This window comes from Leptonotus elevatus, chromosome 15 (assembly GCF_054856555.1).
Source record: "Leptonotus elevatus isolate MCC_2025b chromosome 15, RoL_Lele_1.0, whole genome shotgun sequence".
In the NCBI taxonomy this organism is placed as follows: domain Eukaryota; kingdom Metazoa; phylum Chordata; class Actinopteri; order Syngnathiformes; family Syngnathidae; genus Leptonotus; species Leptonotus elevatus.
The window spans coordinates 4406766-4423133 of NC_141253.1; the positions used below are offsets into that span (position 1 = coordinate 4406766).

At 40.8% G+C, this 16368-nt stretch overlaps 1 protein-coding gene across 10 annotated transcripts in view; it reads right to left on the reverse strand.

Moving 5' to 3' along the window:
* unc5cb (unc-5 netrin receptor Cb) overlaps window positions 1-16368 on the reverse strand; it is a 144603-nt gene that overhangs the window by 23538 nt on the left and 104697 nt on the right. For 8 of the 10 annotated variants that reach the window (XM_086096190.1, XM_086096191.1, XM_086096188.1 and 5 more), the window contains 4 exons: window positions 14193-14296; window positions 5514-5694; window positions 2790-2957; window positions 1521-1685 (listed from right to left, as the gene is read on the reverse strand). In XM_086096190.1, coding sequence (XP_085952316.1) covers window positions 1521-1685; window positions 2790-2957; window positions 5514-5694; window positions 14193-14296 — 618 coding nt within the window. The remainder of the gene's footprint in view (window positions 1-1520; window positions 1686-2789; window positions 2958-5513; window positions 5695-14192; window positions 14297-16368) is intronic. The other 2 variants (XM_086096199.1, XM_086096196.1) reach the window with 1 other exon arrangement.

Consider the following 16368-nt stretch of genomic DNA (forward strand, 5'->3'; position numbering starts at 1 on the left):
GTATTTTCACGGGAGAGTTGGCAGCACGTTTGGCAAGCGTTTCAACCGCTTAGTTTTTGTTCAAATAAAAGACTCAAACAACTCATCGCCTCAGGAAACGCTTCTGAGTGCACCACAACAAACTGTCTTGTTTTTTGGGGGTGGGGGGGTGGTGGGGTTACCACCCACACCCACATAACAAAACAACAAAACCAATAGCAAGAAAGAGAGAAAAAAATGCCATTTTTTGAAAAGGCTTTCAACTCCTGCAGCTGTTTGTGAACTTTGAAATGATCGTGAACGCGAGAGCGAGCCATTACCAGCAATAATTGCGCCCTTTCAAAGACATGGAACTGTCAGGTCAAACTTGAGCCACGCTGCGGCCTCGGCTTTCCTTCCAGATATTTTTAAAAATAAAAGCTAGCAATCACAGCAGACTGTTTCTTGTGTGATTGCCATATAATCGCCATTGTAAAAAAAAAAACGAGACTCATAAGCAGTAATTGCACAGTGTAATCTCCATGTGCGTGTTTTTAAGCATAATATATACTTTTGGTGTATTACATAGTGCTGCTATGACACTAATTAGCAGTGATGAAAATTGCAACTGGTATAACGTAGACTTGAATCACTCTCGCACTGTTAGAACTGAAAAAAAGAGATACTCTTTTTGGTCTATGTGACAATTGGCAAGTTTGAAGGAGATAAGCAAAGAAAAACTGTTACGGCTCGAGTGCCGCATAGAACTCAACTCGAGGATTGGAATTCAAGAAGGAAGTACCATATTTGGCTTATGGAACAATTGTCAAGTTTGAAGGAGGTAAGCGGAGAAAAATTGTTACGGCTCGAGTGCAGCATAGAACTCAACTCGTGGATTTGAATTTAACAAGGAAATAAAAATTTTTGGTCTATGGAACAATCAGCCAGGTTGAAGCACACTGGCAAAGGAAAATTGCCAAAGTGCCAGATAGAACTCAACTCAGGGATTGCAACTGAAAATAAATACAGTACCAGTTATGGTCTACGGAAGAACTGTCCAGTCTGAAGATGACAAGCTAAGAAAAATTGTTACATCTCAAGTGCCGCATAGAACTCAAATCCTAGATTAGAATTGAACAAAGACATAAAAAATGTTTAGTCTACAGAACAATTCGCCAGGTTGAAGTAGACTGGCTAAGAAAAATTGCTCAAGTAGCACTTAGAACTCAACTCAGGGATTGCAATAAATACTTTTTTTTTTTAAACAATTGTCAAGTTTGAAGAAATGTTTGCGGCTCGAGCGCCGCATAGAACTCAACACAGGGATTGCAAGGAAAATCGTTTTGGTTCTTTGGAACGATTGTCAAAAAAAAAAACTGTTGCGGCTCGAGTGCCGCAAAGAACTCGAGTCAGGGATCAGGTCAAATGTTGCCCAAAGCAAGACATGAAGCTGGGAAAAGATTGCCGTTAGCGTTTGAAGTGAAATGAAACAGCATGAGCGAGTGATTTTTGGCGAGGGAGGGATGGCGACGAGCGAACGAGCCGACTCTGACAATACTCACTCTGCATGCACAAGCCGTCCGTGCAGTTCTTGGACTGCAGCACCATGCCATCACAGTCCTTGCCACCGTTTTTGGGTGCCGGCGCGCCGCATTCCCGCCTCCTCCAGTGGGTGCACTCTGTCCCACAGGTGGACCACTTACTCCACTCTGTCCACAGGCCATCCACTACCACACAACAGACAGCACAAACGCGTGACTGACAATGGGCATGAAGTGAATAATGACGACGTGAAAATGCAGTTTGTCCGGGGGTTGCAACAATCTGGCAATTTGCATTCCATGGGAATCAAAGTGAACGTATGCGACGAAACGACTGTAAATAGGAATTTAACAAATTGAAGCTTGGGTCTTAATAAGGAATAAATATAAACTCATACCTTGACTTATGTTTTTTTTTTTAAATAAGTTTTTAACAACAATTTATTCGTTTAAAATAATTATTTCAATTAATTATTACATTTTAGGGCTGTAACTAGCCGATTATTTTGTCAATTAATCGATCAGTTGGGAAAAAATATATTTCCAACTTGATTCAAAAACAGGACATTCTTTCAAATTGCAAAAAGATTTAAATTAATTATGATTCAGTTACAAATTTTGTCTATAGGATCCATCAGAAAAATCAGCAAAAATGTTGATTGTTTTCCAAAGTAAAAGCAAATGATTGCAAATCAAATCAAATCGAATAAACCACAATTTCAAGGATAAGAACAATTTTAAGTTTAACAAAAATGTATTTGATAATCGATTTCGATTAGCTGATGAATAATCAATTCAATGTTTCACTTCTATTTGATTTAATTCAACGTATATTGTACTGCTCTTTGTGGTGCACACACCTTAGGATAATACAGTTGACCCCCGCTATTTAAGTCAATTGCAAAAGTCTAGGAAGCATAATTGACGGTCATTAAATTCAATAAAAAAATAAATATAAAAATAATTTGGAAGAGATAGATAGATAGATACTGTAGCTAGCTAGTTAGCTAGCTAGATACTGTAGCTAGCTATCTTGCTAGATAGATAGGGATTTTGCATTATGTGTTAGCACTAAGCTAACACCCTTTTGTATGCAAAAGTTATGTGATTTGGTCAAATCACCATCAAATGCTAATTCGGTTTGTTTCGTGTTAAATTTTACAGTAAATTTCAACTTGCTTTGCTCCCCATGGAAATGTTTCAGAAATTCACTGTCAATATTCCACCCCTTTGCAACCCTATTAACCTCTCACGAATATAACACAGAGTTTATTGGCGTACAAGCTTTACCTGGACAGAGAGGATTGCACGGCAGTTTCTGGATGCCTTGCCCCTCGCATATGGCCCCGCCGTTGAGTGGCGCCGGGTTGGTGCAGCTGCGCGTTCGTTTCTGGTAGCCCCGCCCACAGCGGCTGTTGCACACCGACCACTCGGTCCATGTTGACCAGCCGCCATTTACTGGGGGGTGGGCGGGAAGATACGTAATGAGCAGAGTGGTATCTCAACATTGCGAGGTACAATGCCACAAAGAGACTGGAAGAGTCACAGAAAGCCATTTTTTCCTCCATTCATTTCAGTAGGTAAACGTGATTGGAGAAAAGTCAGGCACCGCCATATTCTGCACATAGACATGAATGTGCCAACACAGTGTAGCACTTTAGTTTTTTTTTGTTTTTGACCGCCCCATCACTTTGTCACGCAGCCTGACAGTACACGGCGGTTAGATAGCGGCGAGTTTCCAGTCACCGATTCCTCTTAATGCTTCTTTTTCCTCTCTCATCCGTCTTTGTCAGCCGGCAAAATGGAGTGTGCAGCCACAAAACGCCAACCAACCGCTGACATTTCACATCAAGGCTCCGAGACCTTGACTCTCACACCGAGCATCAGCCGAGACAAAAAAACAAAAAACCTAATATGTCTAATATGGATTTTAGAGGCTGACGTTGATTCCGATATTTGCCAGAATAAAATTCTAATAAGCGATTAATGGGATGATTAATTTATAGTGAAAAAAATAACTTCTTACCTTTTAAAACCAGAGAGATAATTTTTGGGTCTCGATTAATGCAAAAAACTACCCGTTTGATAAACACTTCTGAAATAACAATTTGCTTAAATTACCTTTAAAAATGTTATTATTACGAATTAATATTTATTTATGTGAAAATACCAATCATGCGAACGATTTCTCAGTCAGCAGATAAATAACAATATGCAAAGCTTCATTTTTATAAATCTGTGTTTTCAAATGATCACTTCCTCAACATTCCTCACAATGTCTCGTCACTGGTAAGCTATTTTTAAAACAGTCATGTGGTCCTTGAGATATCAATGTTTTGTTGTTGTTTAACTTTAGAATAGAGAGAAAAATCGGCAAAAGTTGGGCTGATTTTTTTGCTGATTTTTCTGGGGGGCGGGATGTTTCGATGTCTTTGTCAGGGATGTATTTTAAGATATTTTGTAACATATATTATGTAACTTCCTCCGCCCCGCTACTTATCGGTCAAGCCCACCTTCAGCATCAGGAGAGAAAAAAAAATCCTGGAGCCTAAACAGCAAAAATTAGTCAGCACTAGTTTTTTGGTTTTAATATTACAACTTGACTCAAGCGAAATAATCCTCCACCTCATATGACAATAATATATTCACATAATATTTGAGCTTCTTTAATAATAGAACTTTATTCTCATTGACTCATTTGTTTCTCCTGCTTTCTCTTAATACTCCTTTGTAGTGACTATTGGACTCCCTGCAGCCCTAAAACGTGAATTATCTTGTCTTTTTTTCACATTTTTTGACATTACTACAAAGTTCCCTTCATCTCTTCCTGTCTTTGCGGCGCTTTCAACACATGACACAATTAAGCAAACGTATGTACCGCATCCCATTTTGGAGACACGAAGCCAAAGTGACATTGCAGTACTTTACCTATCAAGGATAAGCTGACATTAAAAGCGCTTTGCCCGCGTCGGTGACAGGGAATCCTTGCTGAGACGTCGAGCGCATCGGCTGTAAAACAAGCTCGTTCGAATTCAAAGTGTGTGTGCGTGTGTGTGTGTGCGCGCTTACAGCAGCGGCAACGGCAGGTTCACTGTCTAGCCTTTTTCTACACAATGTACATACACGGGTGCAATTTTATGAATTAGAGAAAAATAAAAATGTTTGAAAAGTAAAAATTGGGTAAAATCGCGTGAGTAACACGCACGTTGTGTACTTTACAATTTCTTGCACTTCATTCAACTTTGGTGGGAGGAGTGGAAAAAAAAGGCTAAACTTAAATCGTGCTAGCAGCTACAGTCATATTTTTCTAGCAGCTATTTTCAAATCTTGCTAGCATCTATATTTAAATCTTACTAGCAGCTATATTGAAATCTTGCTCGTAGCTGTATTTAAATCTTGCTATCATCTATATTTAAATCTTGCTAGGAGTCATATTTAAATCTTGCTAGCAGCTACATACAAATCTATTTAGCAGCTATTTTAAAATCTATTTAGCAGCTATTTTAAAACTTTCTAGCAGCTATTTTAAAATCGTGCTATCATCTATATTTAAATCTTGCTAGCAGCTATTTTAAAATCTTGCTAGCAGCTATTTTAAAATCTTGCTAGCAGCTATTTTAAAATCTTGCTAGCAGCGATTTTAAAATCTTGCTAGCAGCTATATTGAAATCTTGCTTGTAGCTATATTGAAATCTTGCTATCAGCTATATTTAAATCGTGCTAACAGCTATATTTAAATCTTGCTAGCAGGTGCATAAAATCTGACTAGTAGCTGTATTTAAATCTATCTAGGGGCTATTTTAAAATCTTGCTAGCAGCTATATTCAAATCTTTTTATTCATGTGTTTTTTCGCCACACACTCCGACGTGGTCTCCCGGGAGGGAGGCAAACCCGAGCCCAGCTGTATTCAAATTTAGCTAGCAGCTAACAGCAAAATTGCAAATTCTCCCCATCATGTTGAGCAAAACCCAAGCCAGCTAAAATATGACCATCATGTGGTCAGCGCGGCTCACCGTAGACGATGACGGTGGCAGTGGTGCTGCGTCGCTTGGCCACGATGTTCTTGGCCACGCACGTGTAGTTGGCCGTGTCGGAGAGGCGCGCCTGCTTGATGATCAGATTGTGGTCGATGGTGATGTAGAAGTTCCTGTCGTCGGCGGGGTCGATCACCTCCTCGTTCTTCAGCCACTCCACCTGCGACCGGGAAAGGAGAACGTTGTCTTGGTTTTCTACGTTTTCTCACGTTTTCTTTGTTGTCTTTGTTTTCTAATTGCCCTCGCAAGAACAACATTTCATTTTGAGTCCAAGAGCCCACAAGTGAGTCTGCCGAGCTTTTTAACCTTGTCCCACCAGTTCTTTATCTAAATGATGCTGATAGTGAACTCCTACGGCTGAAGCAGGGGGAACATTTGGGATCTTTGTTTGGCTGGAAATCACAAGAACACCCTTTTCTTTTGCTGGATGATTTGGAAAAGAACCCCGCAGACACTTTGATTCCAAATATTTCCTCATCTTCAAAGAGCGCGGTCGAGCCATGAGGGGGCCCGACATGCCGACTTCCTGCTCATTGTCGCGTCCCGCGACGGCGTGAAACCCCTCGGCCCCCAAACTGCCGTTTGCCAGATAAGACGACGAGCGGGGCAGGTCGAGATAAGCAGGATGTTTAGAAAAAGATGAGATGAAGTAGAAAGGAGAGGGCCGAGTGCGATTTCAACACGAGTGACCGTTTTCTTAAAAAGAGAGAGAAAAACAAAGCATCATTGTTCGATGTCTCTCGAAGGGGAAGATTAGCCGATTGTGACACAAAAGTAGGTTGTTAGTCAACGCCAGCAGAACATCCCAAGCGGGTTTCACTGTTTTCTGTGTTCACAGGGAAATAGACGGTGGATTCGAAACGATGCTTTCGCACTACACAGACATCAGACATCAAAATTCCCTCGTGGCAAACCTCCAGCTTGTTTTCAAACTTAACCGTTTTCTTTTACAAGCTTTGATTTTGAGAATCCTCCAACGATTCGGTGGTTGTATGAGGCTCATTCTACGGAAGCGTATTGCATTCACTTGAAAAAAATTAATAAAATCCTGTTTTTCTGACTAATTTTTTGGGGGAAGCTTTATTTTTTTGAGTATTTTTTTTATTTTCTGTTTTTCTGAATATTTTTTTCTCTCAAAAAATGACTCAGGAAAAACAGATTTTATATATATTTTTTACATTATATATATATATTTTTTTATATATATTTTTTTTAAACAGGGCAAACCATATATATTACAGCTGTGTACTCGATCTTTCTGGCATCCAGTAAATAGTTCAACTGAGAATATGCAGTCTCCTGGGTTGTTATTAGTATAGCGAGCATTCAAAATAAAAGAACAGGTGAAAGTTCCCATCTGCACTTTACAGGATGACATAATTAAATAGACTGTCAAGAATGAAAGTTCGTGTAAATCCATCCCAAGATTATCATTAAATTGGCAAAGATTCACTCGTTATTAGTCGGAGTGCCTCGTCGTGCGGCGAGAACAAAATGTGATTACTAACAATAATGTTATGATTGCCATTTTGTGCCCCTAATGGAACAAATAAGGGACGACGAGGAGTCGTGTTCTCCGAAACGAGACTGACAGCCTGCGGGGGGGGAAAAAAGAAAAAGCTTCTTGTCCAATTTTTCTTTTGCACCAATCACAGCCAGACGGCCTCTGCAGACGCGATGCGTTCGGATGTCAAGAGCACTTTTATACGGGGCTGGTAATTAAAAATTGAACAAAAGAGCTTTTCAGTGTAGATGTGGTGCTGTTGGGGAGGGGGGGGGGGCAGTAGTCGAGCGAGAAAGTGAGCAATGGTGCAGTCCTCACATTTTGCCTCGCTCGACTATAATTAGGACTCATTACTAAAAGCAGAGATGAGAAGGTAAGGCAGACTCGACATCATATTTCTCCTCAAATCACGCAACTTCCCCCCCCCCCCCACACACACACACACCCTCATTAGCTCCTGATTGGCAGTGGAACTTCCGGAAGAGGTAATTGCCACATTTTATTGTCATTAACCGGGGGGGAAAGTGTCACATGTCGGCAAGTCACAGAGACGGTTAGAGGAGGAGGAAAATACATCGTGACGGCGTGGACTTAAAGACAAGAAAAGAAAAAAAAGGAAGGCAATACAATGTGGAGGAGGAGGAAGATGGCAAGCATTCAATGTGAGCCGGTCCCGATATAGCAAGTACAAAGACACGTACCGAGTGCTTGACAAAACACATCCAGGAGAAGGTCAACTGTGATGACTTGAAATCAAGGCCGGCTCTAAAAGACAAGTTTGCTCCAGCAATGATAATAAAAATAATTAAAAATGATAATAAAAAGTAGCTTTACTGTTGTCAGGTATCCATCCAATTGTTTAGAATTTTGTAAGCGCATTTGCTGAAAATGCGGCTAAACGGACGTGTGACTTGTGAATTTAAAAGATTTTTTGATTTTGAAAAAATACATTTATTTGCCGCTCTTATTTACATTCTTTTCCTAACATACAGCTCGGCAAGAGCAATTAAATAAATAGATAAAAAAAATAAAAAAATCTTTTACATCAAAACATCACTAAAACATAGCGCCTCCTCATTCACGTCGCACAGTGCCCCGTTAACAGTCCACATGTCACAAAACCTATCCAAATCTCCTGCTCTCTTGTAAAAACTAAAATCAATAAAGAGTCTGGACTTTATCAACTTTTTACACAGAACCGTGGGATCGACTTCTGCCCCATCTTCAACTTTCCTTTTTCGGGACAACCGCACACACATCTTAGCCTGGCTCAAAACAAAGTTTAAGAAGAAGAAGAAGAAGAAGAAGATCATGCTGGAAGCGACTGTGCCGTGCGATGACGCCGTATGACTTTGCGTTTGTGATTCTTGATAAACCGTAAAGATACCAAAAAGATTTATGTTTCGTCGTCGTCCGCCATTGCTTTGTGAATACAAACGTACGTGTGACGTAATATCCGGCCAAAACATGCGACGTGTATCTGGTCTTGTCAGCATTTATTCGCAAAACTTGTTTCCTTTTTCCGATACGCTTCAAAATCGAACCCCTCTGAGCGCAAAAACTTTTTGGGCGAATTTTGGGCCCTTTTTTAGAATTTTTAGCGTTTACATTTAGTTTTGTGTCAAAGAGACCCAAGTAGAGCATCGGTCCATTTTTGACCCATAGTGGGGTTATTTTTAGAGTGTAGAATTTAATTCCTATAAGATTATTATGGAAGCATAGAACTGCCAATCGTCAACATGGCTAAGCAGTGATCGAGTGGGAGTGTAAAGTGACTTGACCTAAGTAATCGATGGAATAATCGATTCGATAATAATCAATTCTAAAGAGATTTGTTTGTGACAGCCCTAATTTTTCGTAATGTCTATAACACAAACATATGCAACATTTTAGAAAGTTCCAGTTAGCATTAGCGCCAACATGAGAGGCTTCTCAGCTGCTCTGTGGTTTATAAAGAGCTAAATTTGGCGATCCGCAGTGGCCATGACAACAAAGAAAACACACGGTGTTTTTTTGTTTTTTTTTCAAGCTAAGTCTCAAGTCGAGTTTATGAAGATTTTTTTAAACATTAAAAGTAAATGTATGAATCTTTTTTGGGCGGATGTAACATTTAGCTGACCGCTTTGATGAGCACCATCTCTTTTTTTTTTTCTTAATTGCGGGGGCCCATGTGGCACAGACCACGGCGTGGAATGTTGCACGCCAACACATCTCTAATTAGCCAAATACAGTTCGATGGAACACACGGTATACAATCGGCTCACTTGTTAAGAGCCTGGGCAAGACGAAGCTTTTCATTACTCATCAGTGTTCTGTCAGAAATAGAACGTGGGGCTGGTGCGGAGGGGGCGGGGGTGAGGGGGGGGGGGGGGGCAGTGCTGTGCATCAAGTCAATATGAGCTCTCACTGTATCTGCCCTGAGGCGCCTTAACTGACACACCTGGAGGACGTGCCGCAAATAAATAAATAAAAAAATAAATGTTACAAGCTAATTATTCAATTGTTCACGGCGAGGTAACGGGACCATATGTGGCGCATCTGCCTCCGTGACAAGTATGGAAATGTCAAGCTGTGAAAATATTCACAACACAGAACGAGAGATGCTCTACTGTGTGTTTTTGAGGCTTCTGAAAGGTGGTTTTCCCATGAGACTTTGATTTTCACTCATCTTTTTCTAACCTTGTGATTTTAGTACTTGTTGTCAGGGAGCTGTGTTTAAGTCCAAGCTTTTAAAAATGATCATTAATTTTGCATTATTAAACACGATATGTTACATAAGGTATAGGGATTATTTTTTTCGTCACGTTCTAATGTAGCATGCTATGTTTGCGGCTTTAAAAGGCGGGGCTTGGCCAGCACATGATAGTGTAGTGTTTGCTGGATGTTAACATGCTAACACATTAGCCATGTATGAATGTTCTTATGAGTATTATGTGTTTTATTTCTTCACCATTTGTTCAATAAAGTGATTGAAAGTGAAGGTGACTTCTGCACTTAATCACTTGCGGGGGTAATTACAGTACCTTCTTACTAGTGACGGCAGGCTATATTAAATTAGCCAACATCGATATGTTACCCTGTGTTAACACACATTGTAAGATTTGTACAATCCATGCTAATGTGCATCACGAATGCAGAGTTTTTTTTTTTTGTTTTTTTTTTATCCTGTGGGGGCTGCTTGAAGAGTCACATTAAAGCGTGGATGTCATTTGAGGAGCAGCGCGGATATAAATAAGCACACCGACTCAAGTTCAAAAATGTCCTCCAACACATTTTGGGGGTGATTAGGAAAGTGTTTGGCTTAAAAAAACGAAAATCCGCTCATTAAAACCTCATCTCCATGTTAAATTAAAAGAAAAAAGAAAAAGCAACCACCTGGCACAAAGCAATTTACCTTCCCAACAGTTCCAGATTGCCGGGAGAAACAGAAGCATTTTTCACTGCTTTATTTGGAAACATAAACAAAGAAGCACTTGCTTTTAGTAGCGCTGTTGCCTCCTTCGGTTCCAAAGATGTTTTGAAAGGTAGCGTAATGATTTCCAGAGGACTTTAGAGTCGAGCGCAGCGATTTGCCAACAAAGCTCCCCGTGATTGACAGGTGAGCGCCTGGAGGTCAATCTCGACTCGGCTGCCACAGAGGCTTGAAAGCGGCCTCCTGACACCCCTTTGCTCTCTGGGGGTCACTTTAATGAACACACACGTCGTCTTTTACGAGCTCCTCAAGCCGTGGTCTTCTTGACAGTCGCGGCTGTCGACGCTTTCGGGCAAAGAAGTCACTTAAGGTGACATAAAGTACCTCTGTGCTATCCAGTAAAAGAGGGCTGGGAGGCACAAAATGGCGGACACAACCCAGTCAGGGTGATCAACCCTAAAGCTACGTCCACTTCGCTAAATATAGCGACCAGAGATTTTTCCGGATCAATCGTGAACAAGCCAGATCAAGACATTTTCAGTTGATCGCAGAAATGGCCACAAGCTTTCACGCTTGTTCACAGAAGAACAAAGAAGCAGCGTGAGATGTTGAAACATTTTGCTAACGCAGCTAGCTGACAGTCAGGGCAAAGCCCAAAGACACCACAAACAAACTAAAGGAAGTCCACAAAGTTCTCAAGGCATTGAATCGATTGCGACTGGATTGTTCCGGTTCTCTTACGAAACGTTTTGCCTCTCCACCAAGCAGACGTCATTAGCTCTGCCACAAGGTTTTAGTTCACAAGAGACTAAGACCAGCCCTAGCGAGGCTGCTAGCATCAACTGAATTTGGTTACATTTCTTTCTGAATATTTGAGTGAATATTTAGGGTAAGCGATCCCCGAAGCCAGAAAGTTAAGAGTCCTTGGTGTAATGAATACATTTTCCTTTGGACTTAGTTTGCCGAAGGTGAAGTCAAACCTTTTATTTGTTTTTTAACCTTTGATTCACTTAAGCCTAAAAGTCGGTGTGAATGCATTTAAGTCAACTGCATCAACTGGACGTCGGTTTAATCCAAACGACAGCAGACCGACTTTGTTCTTGGTTGACAAATTCCTTTTCTTCTCAGCAATGCCAGTGGGACTTAATCATGGCAGTAGGACCCTCTTTCCCCAAACCCCGCCCACCCCCGCAGAGCATGAATGACTGGTCGCCCACCATAACGCTGCAGGACCCCGACTGACCGAGGAGATGCCTGAATTAACGTCCGGGCTCCCATAGAAACGAGGCGCAGCGGGGCAGCTCGGAGCGCCGCGTTCACCTCTGAACCCGCATCTTTCTGTCGTCTTTGAAGTGAGAAGACGAAGGACGCGGCAGAAGAGAAGGAACAATAAAACCGCATTCTTCCAACCGAGCAGTTTTACGAGGCCGCCACACATTTTCGCGTATGAAAGGAGTCGAGGAGGCTCTTAAGATTCAAATGAAAGAGTCTCGCCAAGGATCTCTCAGGAAAGGCTCTGCGTCCTCGTCTTCATCTTTATTACTCCATTTTTCGGTCCCTCTGGGCGAGAAGTCCCACGTTACAGAGAAAGAGCGCTAAACAGTCTTCAGCCAAACCCCCCCACGCTGTTGTTCCTCCTACAGTAGAGCTTCATCGTTCAACAGTAATCCTCATCATTGGAGTCCATTTCAAAGATGGTGATGTGGATTCTAAAGCAGGTGAAACCAAGTGGAGAGCCAGTTTGAGGACGAGCGTGGTTTGGTCTGAAGGTCCAACACTTTTCGCAGTACTTCGCGATCAGGCCTAAGACTTTTCAGTCTACATTTTTCTGTGTTTAAAAACTATCCAAGAAATCTTAAAGTTCAGAAGAAAAGACTGAAGTCCACTTAAATTGTATCCATAGCGCTTTAAGTCTCAAAATGCCCGACTTCATCTTACAAGAAGAACTGATTTCTCTTCGAATCACAAAGATTTCAAGATAGCCCGCTTGACCAGAGGGATGACGGAATCCAGACCTCACTCAACATTTCCCGCTTCTCCAAAGCCAAATTCTATAAAAGAGCGCGAGAGGGGCCAACAATGACGACGATGCAAGTTGTTTTCATTAGATCTTTAACCCGTCGTAATCTGCTCACAGAGAACCCATATAGGGTCTCAACCGTTTGGTCCTTCTTTGGGTGTCCCCGGTTGTTGTATGGTTGGTATTGCTAACAATAAACTTGTTGATCCACCTTTACCAGCATCAACTTAAATAAAATATTTAATGACTAGCTTGGATTGCAAAATTGCTCATGGCAGGCCGCAAGCCAGACAGACAGTTCATGACTTTATGTATAAAATTCGACTCAATTCTCAGGAGAAAAGTCACCGAGTCGTCACTACGATCCCAACCAACAAACGTGTTTTTCAACCAACTACAAAGTAAGACGATATAGGAACGCCACAGAAGTAAGTCCAACAAAGTCAATCGCATGCAGTCAGCGCGATTTAATAAGAAAATTGTTACGAATGTTTGCCTTTTTTTACGGCTTAAACCGCAGCCGGCCGTGCAGCCAGCCAAGCAACCGCAGCAACTCAAAACATCTCATCTTCTCCGCGCCGTGTTTTTCTGCGTCGGCGGGAGAAATATGACAGATCTTTCCGTCGCAGCGTCTGTAACGTATTTCTCGAGATCCAGATGAAACCAAAGACCCCGCACATCTGTTTTTTTTATCTCCGCTCAATACAACGTTCTCTTGTGTCCAGCTGTGTTTGAGTTTAGGGGTGGAGAAAATAAATGATGCAATGGAACCCCTTTGTCTTTTTTTTTTTTATAGGCATGAGGTAATGGGGAGTAATTAAAGAATCTGAAAGCATGCTTCCGTACATGCCAAACTGGACCGGCAATCCAAGAAATGCATGGCCGGTGATGACCGCAACTTACGGCAATTGTTGCTACTGTACAATATTGTCGGTACCATAAATAAATAGCCGCTCGTGTCAAAAGTCAACTGAGATTGTCTCCAGCCCTTTGGTGACCCAAATGAAGACAAGCGCTATAGCGGATAAATGGATGTCTTTTTTCAAAGACGGAAAAATCAACAAGACGGCCACTTTAGCGACAAGTCCTTCATCCCATTCACTGACCAATCATTGTCATCCATTTGAGTTAGCGTAGCACCCTGCTGTGCCCTTAATCACCGCACCAAGCAAATCCCCAGAAGAGCTCGCGAAGACGCCGCAGACACTTTACGGCTGCTGCAGGCAACTCCAGCCCGCACCGATTGTTTAAGGGCGGTCTGTCGAGTAGCGCCTGAAACTTGAACCTGAAATGTTGTGCAGTTCCACTCGGTTAACTCTGCGTTTCCAGGTCAATCACAAGCCTTGACAGGGTTCATTCCGACACCCCCCCCCCCCCTCCCAACCGCAAAACACACACACACACACACACACACACACACGTACGCCAGAGTAGCTCCTCCACTACCCCACATCAATCTCGTCTTTCATCCTCTATTTATGTTCCTGCAATCTCAGGTGAGCCTTTTCAAATGCACTTTTATAATGTTCTACTGTCGACTGGGAGGAAGTAACATCGGGACACAGCTGGTTTGATTCTCATTTGCTTTTTTTTCTTCTTCACTAACCGTCAAATTTTATGAGCTGTGTTAACCAAACACACGGAAAGTGGAAAAGGAACGTCCATAACCTGCAGTCCAAACCAAAACAAAGGCTAACAATAATAGTTTGGCTCATAGCTTACCTCAGCCATTGGGATGCCTTCGGGCGGGCGACACTGGAGCAACACTTCCTGTTCCAGTGACACTTCCTTCCCGAGCGGCTCTTGGTCGAAGGTCTTCCTCAGGTCTGTAATACAGAAGATCACATTGTCTGTTAATATTTGGACTACATTAATAACTGTATTTCACCAAGGAGTATTGGTTATAGTTGTTATCACTAGTGGTATGCGGGGCTCCCTCTAGTGGTACGCCAAGGAACCACTAGCTGAGTACAGTTCATTGTGTTTAACTTTTTAGTGCAATATATTTGGATTTAATCTCTTTGTTTTTAAACTGTGATACGTGTGCTTAAGTAGTAATTTTAATGTAAACTTTTATGTTGGATACATTTTGATTGAACCATTATTCAAGTGTAGCTTTTATTTCCCCTGAATGCTACTATATTTAAGTAGGGCCCGACGATTAATCGATCAGACCATTGAATCGGCCCATATTAGCACTTTTGAAATCGGCAAAAAGGACAGATTTTTGTACCACCCCCAAAAACACTTTTTTTTTATGTCAAAAAAGTGGGAGATTTTTCTCTCTGTTGTAAAGTTAAACAAAGATTAAATGACAAAGTATTGTAAAACTGTCAGATTTTCTGCGTGTAATTCATATATTTCTTGTAAGCATTAAGGGAGCACCAGACTTAAGTTATTATATTCATAAATATATATATATATAATTTTTTTTATTTTATTTTATTAATCGGCCAATTAATCGGTTAATACTCACAGACCTATATTCTTTATCACTGGGGAAAAAATAAATAATGTTCCTGCAGCTTACGAAGTTAGTTGTGAAATGTCTTTGTATGCGTCACCATGTGTGTGTTATACTGCCCTCTGGGGGCCTATAGGCACACACACCAGATGTGGCAGCACAGTGCCCATTGAATTGAAGCAAAGAATGTGGGAAAAAATGCGGGGAAACGCCATTTAGTTCTTTACAGTCTACTTTCTGTCACTACTATGTTTTTTTATAAATTACAACATTGGTCCATTTGGGACATTTGCCACAGTCACTCCCTCACACCTAAATAATGCACCTGCAAGTCATAAAATGTAACACTAATGTTTTCTTTACAATAAAATAAAGCAAACCAAGGAATATGTCGTGTCCGTCTTTAGGGGCAACATGAAAAAAAGCGTACAAGTAAAATAACTGCCAGAACGGTTGAGGTGGCAGTCATTTCCATAAAAAGGCTGCTATGAAACCTGAATGGACCGACAGACTGACTGACGGGGCATATTTAAGACTACACTGCAGCTAATGGAGAGGAACGGGGAGAAAAAGAAAGGGCAGGGAAGGGAAGGAGGTGAGTGGGCGTGAAAAATGAAAATAAGGGTGAATCCAAAAAATTTGCATCAATAGTGTTTTGTGAGTTGAAGTTGAAAGAAGGTTTTCTGCCGTCTGCATCTGTGAATAAAAGTGTGATGGGAAGAGAGGAGAGTGAAAGGTTTACACTGTGATACACTAGAGAGAAAAATTTACATATCTGGTAATATTTCTGGGGATGTTTCTGTCAAACTAGAAACCAGAGAAAGCAATCTTTAAAAATACATTTGAATTAGGAGCTCAAACTGTGCATAATGTTACTGTGAATTTTTTTCAAGCCAGTATAGTACATTAAATTGTTAATTAATTGTTAATTACAGTTCAGTTGTATTTAACTTTAGCGTATAATACATGTTTATTTACAGTAATTATTTATTTAGGTAAAACTTATTTTGCAAATCCTTTTATGTGAATCATTATTCGTCGATATTAGCTGTTTTTAAATCAGATTTTTGGCCGATTTATTTTTTTAAATACACATCAATGCATTACAAAATGTTACAAACATAATGACATTCAACCCACCCCCCCCCCAAAAAAATAAATCTGGCGATTTTTGCCGATTTTTCATTCTGTTGTAAAGTTGAATGACTAATAAAGGTAAAGTATAATTAAATAAATTATAAAATGTTCTGCCTGTAATTCTGATTCGTAAGGGACACAAAAATAAGTTATTTTATTAACTATATATATTTTTAAATAATTGGCTGATTAATTGGTTACTGGCCATTTTGGTTTGATGCAGCCATTCTTTTTGGATAAATTCTACCTTTTATGGAATTTACCGATAAAGAGCCCCATTTGTAATAGACCGATAAG